Source organism: Netta rufina (genome assembly GCF_964035555.1).
Source record: "Netta rufina genome assembly, chromosome: 9".
Classification (NCBI taxonomy): Eukaryota; Metazoa; Chordata; class Aves; order Anseriformes; family Anatidae; genus Netta; species Netta rufina.
In genome coordinates, this window is record NC_140132.1 from 14,593,211 (window position 1) to 14,609,762 (window position 16,552).

Here is a 16,552-nt window from a genome sequence, read left to right on the forward strand (position 1 = left end):
TTGCTTGGCATAACTTTTACAAAAATCATTAGCATTGTGGTTACAAAGAATAATCTTGCTTTGCTTCTGAGATGTTGAAAAAATCCTCCTGCTTGTGACAATTTTTTTCTATACTCTGCAGAGTAGTTCATATACAGTAAAATGAAGGATCTGGGCCTTCTTTCTCAGTTACATATATTTTGAGTTATTTCAAAATCCTACATTTATTCTTAGTGAGCTTTTGGAAATTCACTAATTTTTGGAAATTCACTAATGATTTTTGTTTTTCTTTGCAGGTTTCAATACAGCCAAAGGAGATCTGGTGAGGTCTATTCTCTACCCTAAACCCATGAACTTCAAGCTGTACAGAGATGCCCTTCGGTTCCTGATGTGCCTCATAGCATTTGCAGCCATTGGAATGATCTACACAGTGTGTGTATTTGCACTTAATGGGGTGAGTTACTAAATGCAGGAGAAGTACTCACAGCCAGCTTAAAGAGACTTGAACTTGAGTGGCTTCATATACATTTATATATAAAAGTATAATTCTTTCCACTTTAGTATATGAGGCAACTGTCTTTGTGACACCACAAGCTCTTAGATATTAATTCTAAAGTGCCAAAACCTACCGTGTCTCAGTTTTCATTTCTTCTGAGTTCTTAGCAAGGTGTGAGCATTGCATGTCTTATAAATCAGTAACCTTTTGAATAGTGTCTACCTCTTTATTTGTGTATTGTCTACCCTGTGCTCGCTAATACATAGAGCAAACACATATGATTGGCAGAATGCTTCCTAGATCTCTGAAAATGGGAGATCTCAAGAGCTTAGCACTTTGCAATTATCTTTTAGAGAGTTCTTGTGGCACTTTTTGTACATTCTTAGAAAAATCTTCAGTCAGTCATAGGTTCAGACACAGACTAGCATGCCATTGTGAAAAGGCAACTTTCCTAAAACTTCAGTTCAGATGAAAGACCCATATATCCCTATCCACCGTCTCTGACATTAACTGGTATTAGATGCTTGTGGGAAGAGGTTATAAAGAACCAAGTATAGAACGGTTCTTCCTTGGTATAGTTTTCTGGCTTCTTGAACAGAAAGGTTTAAGAATTCAGTAAGCCATCGATTGTGTCTAGATCGTCTAGCTTTAATAGCTACTAAAAATCCCCCGGAGTCTAGTTTAATAGATTTTTAAATTAATTTATGCCTTGGCCTTGACAACACCTGTGGCAGTGATTCCCACAGTTTCATTATGTACTGTGTAAAGATGTTTTTAAACCTACTTTCTGGTAAATCACTGAAGGCACTGTAGATTGTTGTTTTTAAGAAGCAGCAAATAGCTGCTTTCCATTTGATGTTTCTGTACTGTTCATGACTTACAGATCCTTGTCCACCCCTTCAGCCTCTTTTCTTCCACATTATAAAGCCCTGAACAGTACGGGTATAAAAATACATCCCCAAAATGTACTGATGTTATAAAGAGCTCCCTATTTCCTTCTGCACTTTTTTTTTCATATCTTCGTTTAGTCATTTGTATAGTGGGCAAACCTTCACTTAGTAATCACTAAGCTTAATATCCTTGAGAGCTTTTGGCAAATAACTTTTGAAATCTAAGTGTCTTGTATCAATTGAATCACTCACCCACATCACAACTTATTTTCACAGAGTTCTCTAGGAGGTTTATGGGGCATGAATTCCCTCTGTGAAGACTGTGTTAGCTGTTCTCTAATATGCTATATTCATTGGGGTCCATTCATTCTATATGGTAATTTTAATCAAGTTTTTCAGTGTAGAACTAAGAGTTGCTGTGTCAGGAAGCAGCAAGGGCCAGCTGTTCCCTAGGGGAAGGCAATCTAGGAGCCAAGGGTGACCAGAGCACAGGTAGTGCTGTCACCAAACAGGGCACAGTCACACAGCATCTGAACATGGTGGGGGGAGCTGGGTGATAGTTAAGTGCCTATCAGCAGCCCCAGACAAGGTGAAATGGTAAATAATCCAGACAGACCATTCAGAAGCAGGAGAAGATAGGGCAAGACAAGACTGCAGCACCCATTTAAAAGTGGCCATCCAGGAGACAGTGCTAGCAGCAGGTACACCCACAATGTAGCTGAGACATGGACTCCCATATAGGTCGCTAAATCTCTGGAGACTGCCTGACACTTTTAAAAATAGTTCACTTATTCTCATGTCATGTGTCAAGGTCAGTCTAAGAAATAGTCGTGCGCTGTAAACAATAGTTGAGCAATTTTGAAAACCTAATTGTTTTAGAGCTTTTAAAAAAACTTCCCAGAAATCATTTCATACATTGATAATTATCTGCCAATGGAAAGCCAAAGTGCTGAGTCGCAAGGTTGATTCTGCAGAAATTGAATTCCCCTTGGGATGTCAAAGAAAGTGTGCTTAAGAACATAGCTTAGTGTCTGCTCTGAAGCTTTTACTTTTTTTTAGACCCTCTTCCCATTTTGTAGTATGTAAAATACATGCTGATGTTATCACAGTAGCTGAAACTCTCTTGTCAGACTGGTGTAAGATTCAGTCACGATACACTACATTCTTTCTCTTCTGTGACTGTGTTTATCTGAAGGTGATAAGTGCTTCATTCTTACATAAAATAGATACAGAATAGTACCAAACTGGAGCTTTCTGTGGTCTGAAGCAGTATCAATGAAGGGAGAATGAGAACATGATAAAAATTCAGCAAATCAAAAGCAGCATGGTTTATGGTCAAAACTCCAAGCTCAGAAGCAGTAATAATAAAACTCTAGTGATGGTTTTCAGATCCATCTGAACTGCAAATTGGGTTTAGTCTGCAGTGTCTCTGTCCTGGGACCCCAATTTGAAATGCATTTGATCCTTTAGTAGTTAGTGATACTGACTGCCAAGAATAACAGTGCCAACATTCAGTGCACTGGCAATCAGTTTAAGACCAACTTCTTATGCTTTCAATTTAGAGATTACTTTTTAAAATGTAATTTTTACTTCCATGTCTCTTCCTGCACATAAAAGCAATTTCCTTTGTGCCACCCTTTTTACCACTGTCCCATATCTCACCGTCATGCTAGTATGGAGCCCAGAGCTATGTCTGTAGGTGGCTGGATGAATGACCATAAAAATGGCAGTTTCTTGTGTGCTGCCCAATGGTGAGCTGGGCTTGACTGAAGGTGATGCAATAGCATATCTGGCACATTTGAACTCATGTGCTTTACAGGAGACTGTGAATTTTGGCAGGTTTGTTGACATGGGGAGTGAGGGAGGGTCTGGAGGCTGCTCAGTAGCATTAAGCCCTTTGGTTAAATCAAAACAATTCGTTTCATAGGGAGATGAATATGTAATGTACCATGGGCAGAAAACACCAGAGCATGATTCACCTGTAGTGCAGGGGAGGAGAGATGAGAGCTATACTCAGACAATCCAAGCAGCACTCCTTGCTATCTTCTTGCTGATAATTGTCTTTGATTTTATGTCAGGAGGAGGCTGGAGAAGTAGTGAAGAAAGCTTTGGATGTTATCACTATTGCTGTCCCCCCAGCCCTGCCGGCTGCCTTGACCACAGGGATCATTTATACACAGAGGAGGCTAAAGAAAAAGGGCATCTTCTGCATCAGCCCACAGAGGATTAACATGTGTGGACAGCTGAACCTCATCTGCTTTGACAAAGTAACTTCTATGAGTTGGTTACTCTTGTGTTAGCAATGGGAGCAATGCTAGCTGTGGGAGGGTATGGGTTTTGGTCAAGCATTTTTCAGATTGTTGTCTGAACAGACATTGTTGTGCATTGTTGTTTTTCTTGGAATCTAGGAACTGGCTGGTAGCACTTTTGCTCTGCACCGTGCTGGCATTTCTGAACAGTAACTTTTAAAAATATGTCTTGCTTTCTATTCCTCTTGGAGATCTCATGTGTGAATTTTATTTAAATGTACATTTTAACTTAGACCGGCACCTTAACAGAAGATGGCCTGGATCTCTGGGGCTTGCTGCCCTCTGAAAGAAATTGGTAAGGCTCTTTGACAACCAATGGAAGTTAAATTTGGTAGAGTAGTGACCAGATTCTCCTCTTGGATATATGAACAAATCTAAAAGACGGTTAATGTCAAACAACAGTTAGAAGTTCCCCATGTTTAAACTACCAATATTATTTCTGTAGCCTTTGGAAAATTAGTTGGTTGCCTCATCCCATGAAAAGATGCAGCCACTATTGTCAGCATTAGGCAGAGCACGCACGGGCAGGGTATTCTGCAGTAGACATGCTAGGTTAGCTTTCAAAGCTGCAGCAGTGCCCCAACCCTTTACGACAAGAAGACCCTGTTACCCATGAGATGGGCACTGCAGGAACTGAGTGGCAATGTTTTTGCCCATTTACATTTCCAGAAGTGTGCATGCACAAAGATGCTCATACTTGTATGAGCCTCACAGCTCAAATCCTTGCACAAACCTTAAGTAAGATGTTTCAGAATAATCTGTTTCTCCATCCATCCCAATTGGCTCTTAAGCATGCAGAATATACCTATTCTGAACATGTGTATCCTAGCCAGGGATGTGCATGAAAAATAGCTTCTGGGGGAGGACTAGTCCCCAGAAACATGCTTATTGTCTGACCACAGGATAGGACTTTAACAGTCTCCTTAAGTTTTTTTTTTTTTCTGTTAGTCGCATGTGTTTGGTGTTCTCTGATGGTATTTTTTATGATGTCTTTTGTGTCAGTTTCCAGGACTTTCACAGTTTTCCTGCAGACCACAGCCTGCCTTGGGGCCCACTGTTCAAAGCAATGGTGGTTTGTCATTCACTAATTGTTTGGGAGGGCAAGATCCAAGGAGACCCACTGGATGTGAAAATGTTTGAGGCAACTAACTGGGTAATGCTGCTCTTTTGTTATGCAAATAGTAGTGGGGAGTTTTGATATTCTTGCAAAGGAGAAATATCTCAAGCTGTTCCATGCAAATAGCCACTTCCCACACATAAGTAAAACAGTAAGTAATAAGTAATCCCAGAAGGGATACCACATGCTTAGGCTTTTAGAGAAATGTTCCTTGTTTCTGCCTAGACCTTTCACCCCAGGGTACTCTGAGTATTTAAATCATTTGACTGCAAGTGGCGAATATCATGCAAACCCTACTGGGGTATTAGCTCTGATTGTGGCTGCTGCCAGATGACAGGAAGCCCCAGATGTAACTTACATGTAGATGCAGACTGGTTTTATGGAGCATATAACAGATTTCTGCTAGCTTTGAATTGGATACAATACTTTGACCTTTGTTAGAGCTCTGTCGATGAGGAGATGTTTCACATAGGCATGGGATTTCAAACCTAAGGCTGGTAGAAGGCCTCACAGCTGGGAAAGAACTACTACAGTTGTGGAGTAATGAGAGCAGAGTAAAAACAGTAGCTGTCAAAGCACTGTGCTTTCATTCTCTGTCCTATTACCTATAAATGCCATCCATGTCCCTGTTTACTATCTGATCAATTGAAGAAAAAATGGACATTTATGAAAAACTGAAAGGCTGCAAATGTGAGATGGGTAAAAGAAATAGTCAATAATTACCTGGTAGAAGATAATAGCCACAAGCCGCTGCTGATGTAAGACAAGATTCAGGGCTGAATTAGCTGACAACACCCATACTTAACACCTGTCTGTTTTGTATTTGCAAAATACGTAAAACCAAGTTTCATGGAATGAACTATCCAGTAGTGACAGGAATTTGAGTTTTTAGTTTGGTTTGACTTTTTTTTTTTTTTTTTTTCTTCACTGGGGCATCGCTTCACCATCTCAGCCTTAGGCAGAAACGAATAATTGTGTGCCCTTTGACACCATAAAATATTTTTGTTCTCACAGTCATGTGATGATTAAAAAAAACAGCTGATGTGTTGAAGATTTCAAGAGCAGTGAATGCTGCTTTCTACATTAACATAATTTTTTAATTATTATTTTTCCACTGGGTCTGTTATATCTAGGAAAAATGTTTTTTACATGTTTGAGTGGATTGTAAGGGACAAAGGATTTGTCTGGGAGATAACACAACATATTTTCTGTGCAGGAGTACAACAGTATCTTAGTGAAGTTGGTGAAGCTCTAGATTTGATTGCCAAGGGAGGCATTGAGTTTTCTCTTACAGAAGCTTTTAGTGTGAGGTCAGACAAACCTCTATCAAGAATGAGTAAGATACCTTGTTCTGAGGGAAGGAAAGGCTCTAAATAATTCCTTAAGATTCCTTTCAGCTTTGCTGCTATGATGTAAAAGATTTTTGTCTTTCAATACACAGGTGATAGATGATTCCAGCAGATATCACATTGAAGGTCAAGGATCCACACATGCCACAGTTGTTAGACCTGGACCTAAAGCCAGCAGTGTAAGCTATTTGCAAGATTCACATTCATGATCAAGTTAAACTGTTAGATAAGAGTTACCTTTTAGTAGAGGAATGTTTAGTTGTCCTAGTCCAAGACATCTCTTCCACACCTCGTCTTGCGTGGACTACCTGCAGGGAGATCACCATGCTCTCTCTGATGAAGAAGAGATGCCAGGAGGAGCTTGCTGCTCACATTAGAAGCAAGGATTTGAGCAGGGCGTTGCTAGATGACAGATTGTCCAGTCCAGGAATTTACCTCTTCTGGTGGCTCCAGACTCAGTCCAGTCTCAGCTGAGTGGTGATCATCTCTAAAGCACTTGGGGCTGCAGTGGGTTCCAGCACCTGATGTCAGGTCTTTACCAGTGATGCACAACAAGGGGCTGGCTTTCAGATGTCTGTTTTTTCTTTTGCAAGACCAGTGTAAAACCGAGCACAGTCTTCTTAAAGAAATAGGGTTAGTGAGTTCCTTCTAGTAAATTATATCTAAGTCTGCTAAAACTGTCAGTGAACTTTTCCTATTGCTTGACCTAAACATATCTGTACAAAGTTCACCCATCTTTTCTAACCCCATTCTGACAAATCAGTCCATCATATATGGTTAGTTTTACAGCATGGTTCAGAGAACTCAGCTCCTTTGGACAGAGTTTAAAACCCATGCTGCAATATCTAATCTGCTTGCTTTTCTCCTAGGCCTCTGTGGAAGGAGTTATCATTTTACACCAGTTTCCATTTTCTTCAGCTTTGCAGAGAATGTCTGTCATTGCTCAGGAAATTGGTGGGGAAAAACAGGTCTTCACAAAAGGGGCTCCAGAAATGGTAGCCACATTATGCAGAGCAGAAACAGGTAACTAATGTTTGTAAATGCTTCCTAGAAACATATATGTATAAATGGCTTTGATGGTGTGTTGAAGTGGAAGGTCCAAATGAGATTTCTGGGTCTAAGACCTTATTCCTCAGCCTGAAAAGTTAGAGACTGGCTGCTGTGCTTCAAGTCTAAGGCTAAGTTTTCATATGACCCTTCTCAGGGCTAACAGACAACAGCAACTACCAACTGTTGTACAAGGTGTGCAGTTTCTGCTGGAATAAATATCTGAAAGAGTAGTCTACTAGTCCAGTATACACCAAAAAAATATTTTGTTTTCTTTCCAAACCTTGGGTAGGCAGCTAGAAGAGCACAGCTCATTCATGACACCCTAGAATAAGGTAGGTCTTTGCAGAATAGGTTAGGATCCTCAGTGCAGAGTGGCAGAGGAGACACAATGATTTTCTTATTGATCAAAGCTCATTTCAGCAACTCTATTTAATGCCCGTGGCCTACTGGTGGTATCTAGTTGTACCTGTTCTCTGGGAAGGAACCTTCCCTTCTCCAAAACCATTCTATTTTTATTAGAGAGCAGTCTAATGCCCTGATGAACTGTCTTTTCCTCTTTTCACAGTCCCATCGAACTTTGAAAGCAAGCTTCTGTTCTACACAGCACAGGGCTTTAGGGTCATCGGACTGGCATGTAAGTCTCTACAGACAGGGAGGCAATCTACTGATCTAACAAGGTAAGCAGTAGGCTGCTTCTTATCAGCAACATTCAGCCATGAGCCTCACGTAATACCGTTACCACAAAGCCTCTGCTAGGAGCAGGGCTGTAGTACAGATAGTTTTGTTAGACTCAGGCCAAAGAGAATCTGATTTAAATCTGGATATATGTCTATCTGAGAATGAGTAGAGGGCACTTCGCTACCCCATGCTTACAGCACATGCTTAGAATCTTTACACATTTCTTCAACATAGGAGGTTTAACTCTAGTACACCCTGAAGCCTAGTGCACCCTTCTCTCAGTCCATCATTTCTACCAATCTCTTTGCATATTTATCCAGGCTTTCAGCCAAAGCAGTCTCTCTCTCTCTTTTTTGTTTTTGTTTTGTTTTGTTTTGTTTTCCTGGCTCCTTGATTAAGCAAAGACAGCAGATGACCCCCATAATGCTACCTATTCTCTAGCCCAGTCAAAGTTAGCAGACTATCTTCTGCTGCTGTCTTGGTCCACTCCTTTAACATTATAGTTTTAACTTTCTATAGCTTCTAGAGAAGTCAGCAAATTCTTCTGCTACTCTCATGGAGCTAATTTTACACAGGCCTCACTCAAAAACACCTCCATATGAGTCTGTAGGCTCTTTACCCAAATCCCTCTAGCTCTTGCTTGTGATACTCTGGAAATACCACTTGTGAAACATTTGTAGTTACTTGGTGCATGTGTTGTCCTTTTTGTTTACTAGCTGCAAGTCCTAATCTAGACAGGGCTCACTTGCTTTTTCACAGTGTTTGTTTTTCACTTTGCAGAAAGAGTCAGTGACACTGAGGCAAAGTGCAAATGATTTGTTTAATTCTTGTGACAGGTGTCATAACGGACTTATCCAACCCAATGAGCAAATGTGTGTGATATGGCCCAGAGTTTGCAGCTCTGTGTGCAGTTATAACATGGGTGATGTATATACTGCTAGGAGAAAAAGGATGATGGGAGGTCAAACACTACTTCTGCTATGAAAGCAGTGACTATTCAGCATCACCTGACTCAGCTGCTCTTACTGCCATGCAAGTGTTTGACCTCACCTCCTACTTACAGCTATGGCTAAAATAAGTGTTTGAAAGCTTTTACTTCTTTCAAACTCCTCAGAGGAGTCACCCCAGCTTCCTGGGGAACTTCTCTTTTAGACCACAATGATGGGATTGTTTATGAAATTCTGTTCTGAACTGTGTGTGTTCAACTGTAAAAAAAAAAAAAAAAAAAAAAAAAAAAAAAAAAGGCATTAGCACAGGTGTGAAAAAGAGAATAGGAGAGAGAGCTGGAGATCCCACATGCTATTTACTTGGGTCCTACTGTTAAGAGTAGCTGATAAGTTTACTGAGGTGTGTGTCTTCATTGTACAGACCTCAAATGAGGAGGAGCAGTGTGCATGAACTTTTCAAATCAGAACATCAGACCAGTTTGGGAATCCTGCAGGAAAATCAGGGTCTTTTTTGCATACTGGCTGGGGATAGTGCATTAATAGAAAACAGTCCAACTTATCCATTGGGCTTCCTTTTGTTGTGTGGAGTGTGTACACCAAATCATCTCTTTTTTGGTTTGATAATTTAGCAAACATGATCTGGAAGCTGGCTACATACTGAATACCATATACCTCCATATACCATGAGCACCACTTACTGCTGGTAGAATGCAAACCCAGCTGGCGTTGAAATAACACCATAAAAGACAGACAGCCTAAGACTGCTAAAAGCAAACAAATTATTTTAATCTTTTTGAATTAGGCAGGATGGTTAACTGTTGTAACTGGCTATCAGCAAATTCAGGCCAAAAGGAAAAAGAGGAATTACATCTCTTTCTCATCTTCATTCTTAAGGGAGGAGATGGAATCAGATCTGACATTCCTAGGTCTGCTGATAATGGAGAACCGGCTGAAGAAAGCGACAAAGCCTGTACTGGAAGAGCTCAGTGCTGCCCACATCAGGAGTGTTATGGTCACAGGTATCTAAATAGGATGGATTATTTATGTGGCTGCTCACCCAGATAAGGAATTCAACCATATGTGAGTGAACAAGCAGTCTGCTGCTTTATCACCACCACTGGTAGGAAGGCACAGGCATTTGTGTCTTTCAGACAATTACAGTCCAAGAAGCAACTGTGTTGTAATAATCACATGAATTGACCTATGCAGGCTTATGTCCCTGACAACTTCGCTGGGCTTTGTCAAATACCTGACTCTATCTGTTCCCCTTTCACCATAAATCAGCCTTTCTGTTCCTCTGACACTTTCTAGTGAGCCCATTTGTTCACCCTGCTAAGGTTATCGGGTGTTGTACACGAAGACATGTCATGCCAGATCCCTTCTTTATAGGATCTTGTGAAATTCTTTTGTTATAAATGAGCCAAGATCAAGCATGGATACCAGGATGAAAAATTGTGATATCTGGTACTTCATGCCTACCAGTCCCTATTTATCCCCCCCCAACTTTTTTTTTTTTTTTTTTTTTTTTTTCTTGAAGAGCTGGTTTGGATTTGGATAGGATAAATCCGAGTTTTTCCATGGTCCAAAGACATTTTTTCCAGGAATTACACAGACCTTGTCTTCTTGGGCTTCACTTATTTCAGTACCTGTCTTACACCAAAGACATTTAAAGGCAATTGCTGTGAATCAGTGATACTAGCTCAACTTAAGAGTGAATCCCTTATTTTTTTTCTTGCCTAAAACACAGAAACTAGGAGCACACTCCCCAGCTAGATTTCTTCAAGCTCAGGCCAGATGAAATATGTATTTAATTATTGAGACAGACCTCATCTGCTAAGTTTTGATCTTTATCAAAAACTTCCTTATGCATAGACACTGAAATTGTATTGATACTTGTGATTATATTTGAAAACTGGGAATTCAGGAAAAGGCTAATGTTTCCTTTATAAACAATTCCTCACTGTAGATAATACCGCCCTTGATTTTTCTAGGTGATAACATTCAGACAGCTGTAACTGTTGCCAAAAATGCTGGGATGATTTCTCCAACAAACAGAGTGATTCTTGTGGAAGCAAACAAAATACCTGGATCTTTTTTAGCATCTGTTACCTGGAAACCACTAGAAGAAAACAAAACTGAAGAATACGGAAGCCTGGTGAGTGTAAAGCAGGTGATGTGCAGCAGGAAAGAAAACTGAGTTGGAATGCTTGAAATAATACAGTGGGATTATGCTAGTATAACAGAGACCAGTTATTCACCATCATCTGCATGTCAGAATGTTATGTGCTAGAAAAGTGTTTAAAAACAGTGATATACATACTACCCTAGAGCTTCCTTCCTAGCATATTATCCTGTAAACACTATTTTTGTTAACTGTCTGGGTTAGGTTTGAGAACAGCTGTACACAAGATTTGACTATAGCCCTCATGCTTAGCTGATGCAATTTTCAAGCATGTTTCCCTGCAAGGTAGGTTCGGTAGTAGAGAGGTGGACTCAGTGGAACTGCACTGAAGGAACAAGCCCTGTTTGAACACATAGAGAGTGCTTTCCCATACCTGCAGAATTAAAACACAGATTAACAGTTGAGAAATTGCAAATACACAGTGAAACATAGGCTAGCTATACTAAGAAATTGTACTTCATCAAACATCTCCACAAAGGAACTGAGACAAAGACCTGTTACTCTCTCCCTGCAGAGTATGGCTGAAGGTGCTGACCCTCCTCTAAGAAGTATTAGAGTCAATCAGATGGTAGGGAATCTCTGCAGGGGCTGTTGAGGAGCTCCACCAAAGCCCAGCCTCAGCAGCATCTTCATTGTATTTCACTGCAAGAAGGCATGCCTAGCTATGGTGCCTGTATGTTCCCTGTAGCCCCTCTCACTCACAGTGCAGCCCATCAGATTGCCACTGCTGCAGAAATTATACCAAACATGTGAATGTTGAGGTCACGCTTTCAAAGTATATAAGGAACCCAGTTGAAATTGATAGCATAATATGCCTGAATACATTTATAAATCCAGGCAAATGAATCCAGCTCTCTCAGAGTCTTCACAAGTGCCCTTTTCATGGGATGTCCTTTTCTTTGTCTATAAAAGCACATGGTAGCTTTTGAGGGTTTAGGAAGAGCACTAATTCTGGATTTTTTTTTTTTTTATTTTTATTTTTTTTACAGGAAGATAACAGTCAGACTGAAAGAAGAATTAGGCTGGCAGTGGGATCAGGCCAGTACCATTTTGCCATGAGTGGAAAATCTTACCAAATTGTAGCACAACATTTCAGCCACTTACTTCCAAAGGTAAGATCTGGATTATTTAATTGGGGTAGGCTTGCCAATCAGTAGATTCAAATTGTCCTGATATCATTAGCTGAATAGATCTGTATCAGGACATCTTTTGGAAATAACTGTAAGCCTGAAATAACTTGTGGGCTTGTTGAATCTCTGATGTTAATGTGTGGGGAAAGGTTTGAAAATCCCTGATTTTTTTTCCTGCACAAGAGGATCAGACCGGTCTTGTAATGTAAGGACATGACTTAAAACATTTGTGGCCATATGTCTGGCCCTTGCACAGAACTGCTTCTCTCAGGTGTTGAAGAAAAGGAGAAAATGGTATTACACAGTGTGCAATTTGGCATGATTTGTCAGTTTAATGGAAAGGATAGTATCATGAATTATTTGCTAGTAAATCTCTGCTTGGTAATATGTGTTCATCTGATAAATGACACACCAGGTCTAATGTCTGAGTTGTGATTGTTATTTTTCCAAATCAAGATACTTTTTATCTTTGATCCTCAACCTTTCCTGCTTTGTGGTCTAGCAGCAGTTGTTTGGAAATATGACTTTTTGGTGGTTTCCAGATTATCACTAAAATCACTGACTTGCATCAAGTGCTTAAAAAATCACTTTTTTTTTTTTTTCTTTTTTTTTTTTTTTTCTCCTTACAGCTTCTGCTGAATGGAACAGTTTTTGCTAGAATGTCTCCTGGTCAGAAATCCAGCCTTGTAGAAGAGTTTCAAAAGTTGGAGTAAGTTCTTAATAAGCACTGAGTTAGGAAGTGATGAATTTCCAGACTTTTAAAAAGCTAGCTTTTCTATAACATAGTGTTTCCCAGAAGTACACAAAACTGAAGCTTCTACAAAAGTACAGCTTGGCAATTAAGTTTCACAAGCCTATTTAAGAAGAGACACTGTTGGTGTCATGCTGGTTTTGCAAACAAATACCTAACACTCTCATAATTCCGAGTTTTCTACATTCATCTTTCATTCTTCTCTTTCTGGACTTGAAGCTGGCATGGCTTGCACAAAAAGAGGAGGCTCTGCTTCCCTTCTGTTTATAGGTCTTATTTTTCCCAGCACTGAACTATAGGTCTCTTTATTTTTTTAGTTACTTTGTGGGCATGTGTGGAGATGGAGCCAATGACTGTGGGGTAAGTGAAAATTCTTTACAATATATTTATTTTAAAAATGAATGCAGTGCCAGTAGAATACCCCAAACTGAGCACATGCTGGAGATGGGAGCCCTCTGCTTATTTATAGAGCAATTTCCCTGTCACTAGCATTGATTCAGGCCTGATCCCCTCTAGCCATGCAAGAATTGATACCGTTGCAAACTGCAGTGTTGAGGACTGATTGATTTATTTTGCAAAAACCACCAGAAGATTCTCCAAATCCTCCACTGGGTTTTGTGTCAACACCTGCAGTTTTGTGGCTAGGGGATACAGGGGTGAGGAGGACTTTTCCCAGGGAAACATATACAGCCCTAAAAGACTGTTGTAAGTGCATATTTTAGAAGTGCAAGACAAGGATTTTTTTTATTTTTTATTTTATTTTTTATTTTTTCCCCAAGAGGAATGATCCATGCTCAGGAGGTATCCATAACTACCTTCTGGGTTTGCTGGCAGGTTCAGTTCACTCCACGACTTCACACATCCTTGTGGTAGTGGGAGCAATGCCACCTTGGCAGTGAAGCACTCACTTGCATTTAAACAAAGTCCCAAGGGTTCTCCCAGGGTAAGCAAGCAGAGAAGCTAGACTTCTACCTAAGATGTGACTGCATGGAAGATCTGACAAAGGAGGCACAGCCAACCCTGTCTTCTGCAGCTGGTGGTGGATGGCTCTGGGGTCTGTGGCAAATGGGCTTTATCATGCTCTCATCCCCTTACTGCTTCTGCACTTGATGCCCCAACTACACCCTATTGGATAAACCTTTTGGGTGGAGCACAACCAGGGAGTGAGAAGGGGTTGCTGTTCACAGAACACATACTGTAATAAGAACTTGTTTCTTGGCTGACACGTCAGTTCCTGTGTCCTTCTGGCTTGTAAGTGCTGAAGAGGACTATGCTTTTCAGGCTTTGAAAGTGGCGCATGCAGGGATATCGCTGTCAGAGCAGGAGGCGTCTGTAGCTTCACCTTTCACATCCCAAACCCCCAGCATAGCATGTGTGCCAGAGCTAATCAGGTAAGCATGGATTTTTGTTTCCTGTTACATTAAGAAGACAGTCCCCACTCCTTTCAAGTATTAGTGTTAGTTGTTCCCACTAGGCCAGAGCATATATATATAGAGAAAAATAAATGTCTTTGACATGGAAATCACCATTTGCTTAGTTACTGTCTGAAATTCCTTTAAGATAAATTAATTCTTTCCCCTCAAAGCTACCGGAGGAGGGCAACTACAGCTGAGCATTTTGTTATTAGCAATATTTTAAATGCAAAATGAACAATACTACATAAGCTGAACCAAATGTCCACAATATCAACCTATTCACTACTGTTAGCCTGTGTTTCTAATATCCTATGCAAGCAAAACATTAGCATCTGTTGTACCACTCCCTTAGTTAAGTTTTGAAAAAGGTAAGTTTTCTGCTTCTTACTGAGGAAAGTAGAAGGAAGCAGGGCTGTGCCAAACTTAAGCATTTGTTGCAGTGAACATCAGGAGTTGGAAGAATTCACTGTCTAGAGAATGAACTTCATTAGGAACAGCGTTAGCATTGGGTCTGCAGGTTATTTCATCATGGAGTCTCTTCCTAGAGCTTCCTCCAACTGCAGCTCGGAGAAGGAATACCTCTAGCTGATGTTGTGAGCTGTGGTGAAGCTAGGAGTAGACACAACAACTAGCCTAGTCCATTGCTTTAACCACTAAACACAGTTTTCTGAGGAATCTACAACATTGGATAGGAGTCTTCCTTATTCTCATGGGTTTTCCTCTAAAATCCCAAAGGTATTTAATATTGCTGTGAAGAAGGCCAGGGTCACAATTTTGCTTAGTTGCCAGATAAATAACTGGGAAGGACTTGGAAAGAGTCTTTTACTGTCATTGGATACTACATGGTCACTGCAGGAAGAGAGGACTTGTCATTTTGAACTCACCGAGCAGGTGCTTGCCTTTGTATGCTTTTCCTCATGTGGAATTGTTATCTGTGCTATTAGTGTCAGCAGGAAAACTTGCTGGGGTAAATTGTATTGTTGGGAACATGGTTTACTGGAATCAAGCTGTTTCACTTGCTGCAAGATTTCTGCAAGTGAAGATTTTACTTTTGTTCATGCCAGATTTTATTTACTTCACCTCCCAGTAAAGAAAACAGTAGAGTCTTCTGTCCTTGTGACAAATGCCTTGGTTTTCAACTGCATTTTCAGAAGACTGGCAACAGGAGCAGATCACCTAATTGTTGCCCTTTATTCCTATCTGCACACAGGGAGGGTCGTGCTGCCCTGGTCACTTCTTTCTGCATGTTCAAGTACATGGCACTGTACAGCACCATTCAGTACCTTGGTGTCCTCCTGCTGTACTGGGTATGTCTTGGGAATATGGGCCTTGTTCAATAGAACAGGATGAGCTACTGTTCCTTTGTAAGAGAAGCATGGCATAAGAGCCACAATAAAACTAGGATACAGAGGTTTACCTCAGCTGCAAACTTCTCTAACATGATCTTTTGGTCCTTCTGTACACTTATCTGAAAACTGAATTCTTCTCATTAACTCCAGCCTATGGGCTCAGGATCTGCTCTGGGCAAAAAGAAGGCTGAGATATTGAACAGTATTTCGTATAAGGACATATGTCTGTGAAAAGGGAGAATCTGGCATAAGCATATGCTGTTGCAATTTACTCAGCATTTAAAGCATGAATTAGCTTGACAGTAAGCAAAATCCCCTGGAATGCCTTAAACCACTTTTACATGGCTCCTTCCCAACTAGAGAGGAGGGCTTCAGTTCAGAAGTCACCCAGCACTGAGAAAAGATGTGTCTCTTCAAAGAGGCGTCTTTATCGCACTGAGTCAACTGGGAGTGTCATTAGTCCAAACAATGCACAAAATGAGTGCATTCACTGCAGTCCCCGTGATGATGAATCTATTGGCAGGGTGGTGGATTGTGCAGTCCCTTTATCTGCTCAGTAGCGTACTCTTGGAATTTCAGAACAAACAGCAGAGCATTAGCTCCGTGAAAATAATACGGCTTTCTGGAGATGATATAAACAAGCCAACAGCAAATGTCTGATTTGTAATGTTTTTTCTTTGTGTTCCTCTTTTCAGCAACTAAACACCTTTGGGAATTACCAATTTTTGTTCCAAGATCTGGCTATTACCACTGTAATTGGTGTGACAAGTAAGCCCCTTAGTCATCCTCTGTATTAAGGGAATGGATCTCACATATTTTTAACCTGCTTGGAAATGCATAATCCTATGTACAGAAAGGATGGAAGGAGACTACATAGACTACTGCACTTTTAGATAAGTAAATAAGGCAT

At 40.5% G+C, this 16,552-nt stretch overlaps 1 protein-coding gene across 1 annotated transcript in view; it reads left to right on the top strand.

The window, feature by feature from the left end:
• The window catches only part of LOC311212683 (putative cation-transporting ATPase 13A4), a gene marked incomplete at its 5' end in the record, with an annotated part of 39,449 nt that overhangs the window by 17,386 nt on the left and 5,511 nt on the right, over positions 1–16,552 (top strand). Inside the window, 15 exons of the mRNA XM_084292219.1 lie at positions 276–433; positions 3,444–3,632; positions 3,908–3,969; positions 4,677–4,827; positions 6,233–6,319; positions 7,010–7,163; positions 7,756–7,867; positions 9,710–9,834; positions 10,807–10,970; positions 11,987–12,109; positions 12,757–12,836; positions 13,196–13,238; positions 14,160–14,269; positions 15,504–15,600; positions 16,338–16,410. Of these exons, the coding sequence (XP_084148345.1) occupies positions 276–433; positions 3,444–3,632; positions 3,908–3,969; positions 4,677–4,827; positions 6,233–6,319; positions 7,010–7,163; positions 7,756–7,867; positions 9,710–9,834; positions 10,807–10,970; positions 11,987–12,109; positions 12,757–12,836; positions 13,196–13,238; positions 14,160–14,269; positions 15,504–15,600; positions 16,338–16,410 (1,728 nt within the window). The remainder of the gene's footprint in view (positions 1–275; positions 434–3,443; positions 3,633–3,907; positions 3,970–4,676; positions 4,828–6,232; positions 6,320–7,009; positions 7,164–7,755; positions 7,868–9,709; positions 9,835–10,806; positions 10,971–11,986; positions 12,110–12,756; positions 12,837–13,195; positions 13,239–14,159; positions 14,270–15,503; positions 15,601–16,337; positions 16,411–16,552) is intronic.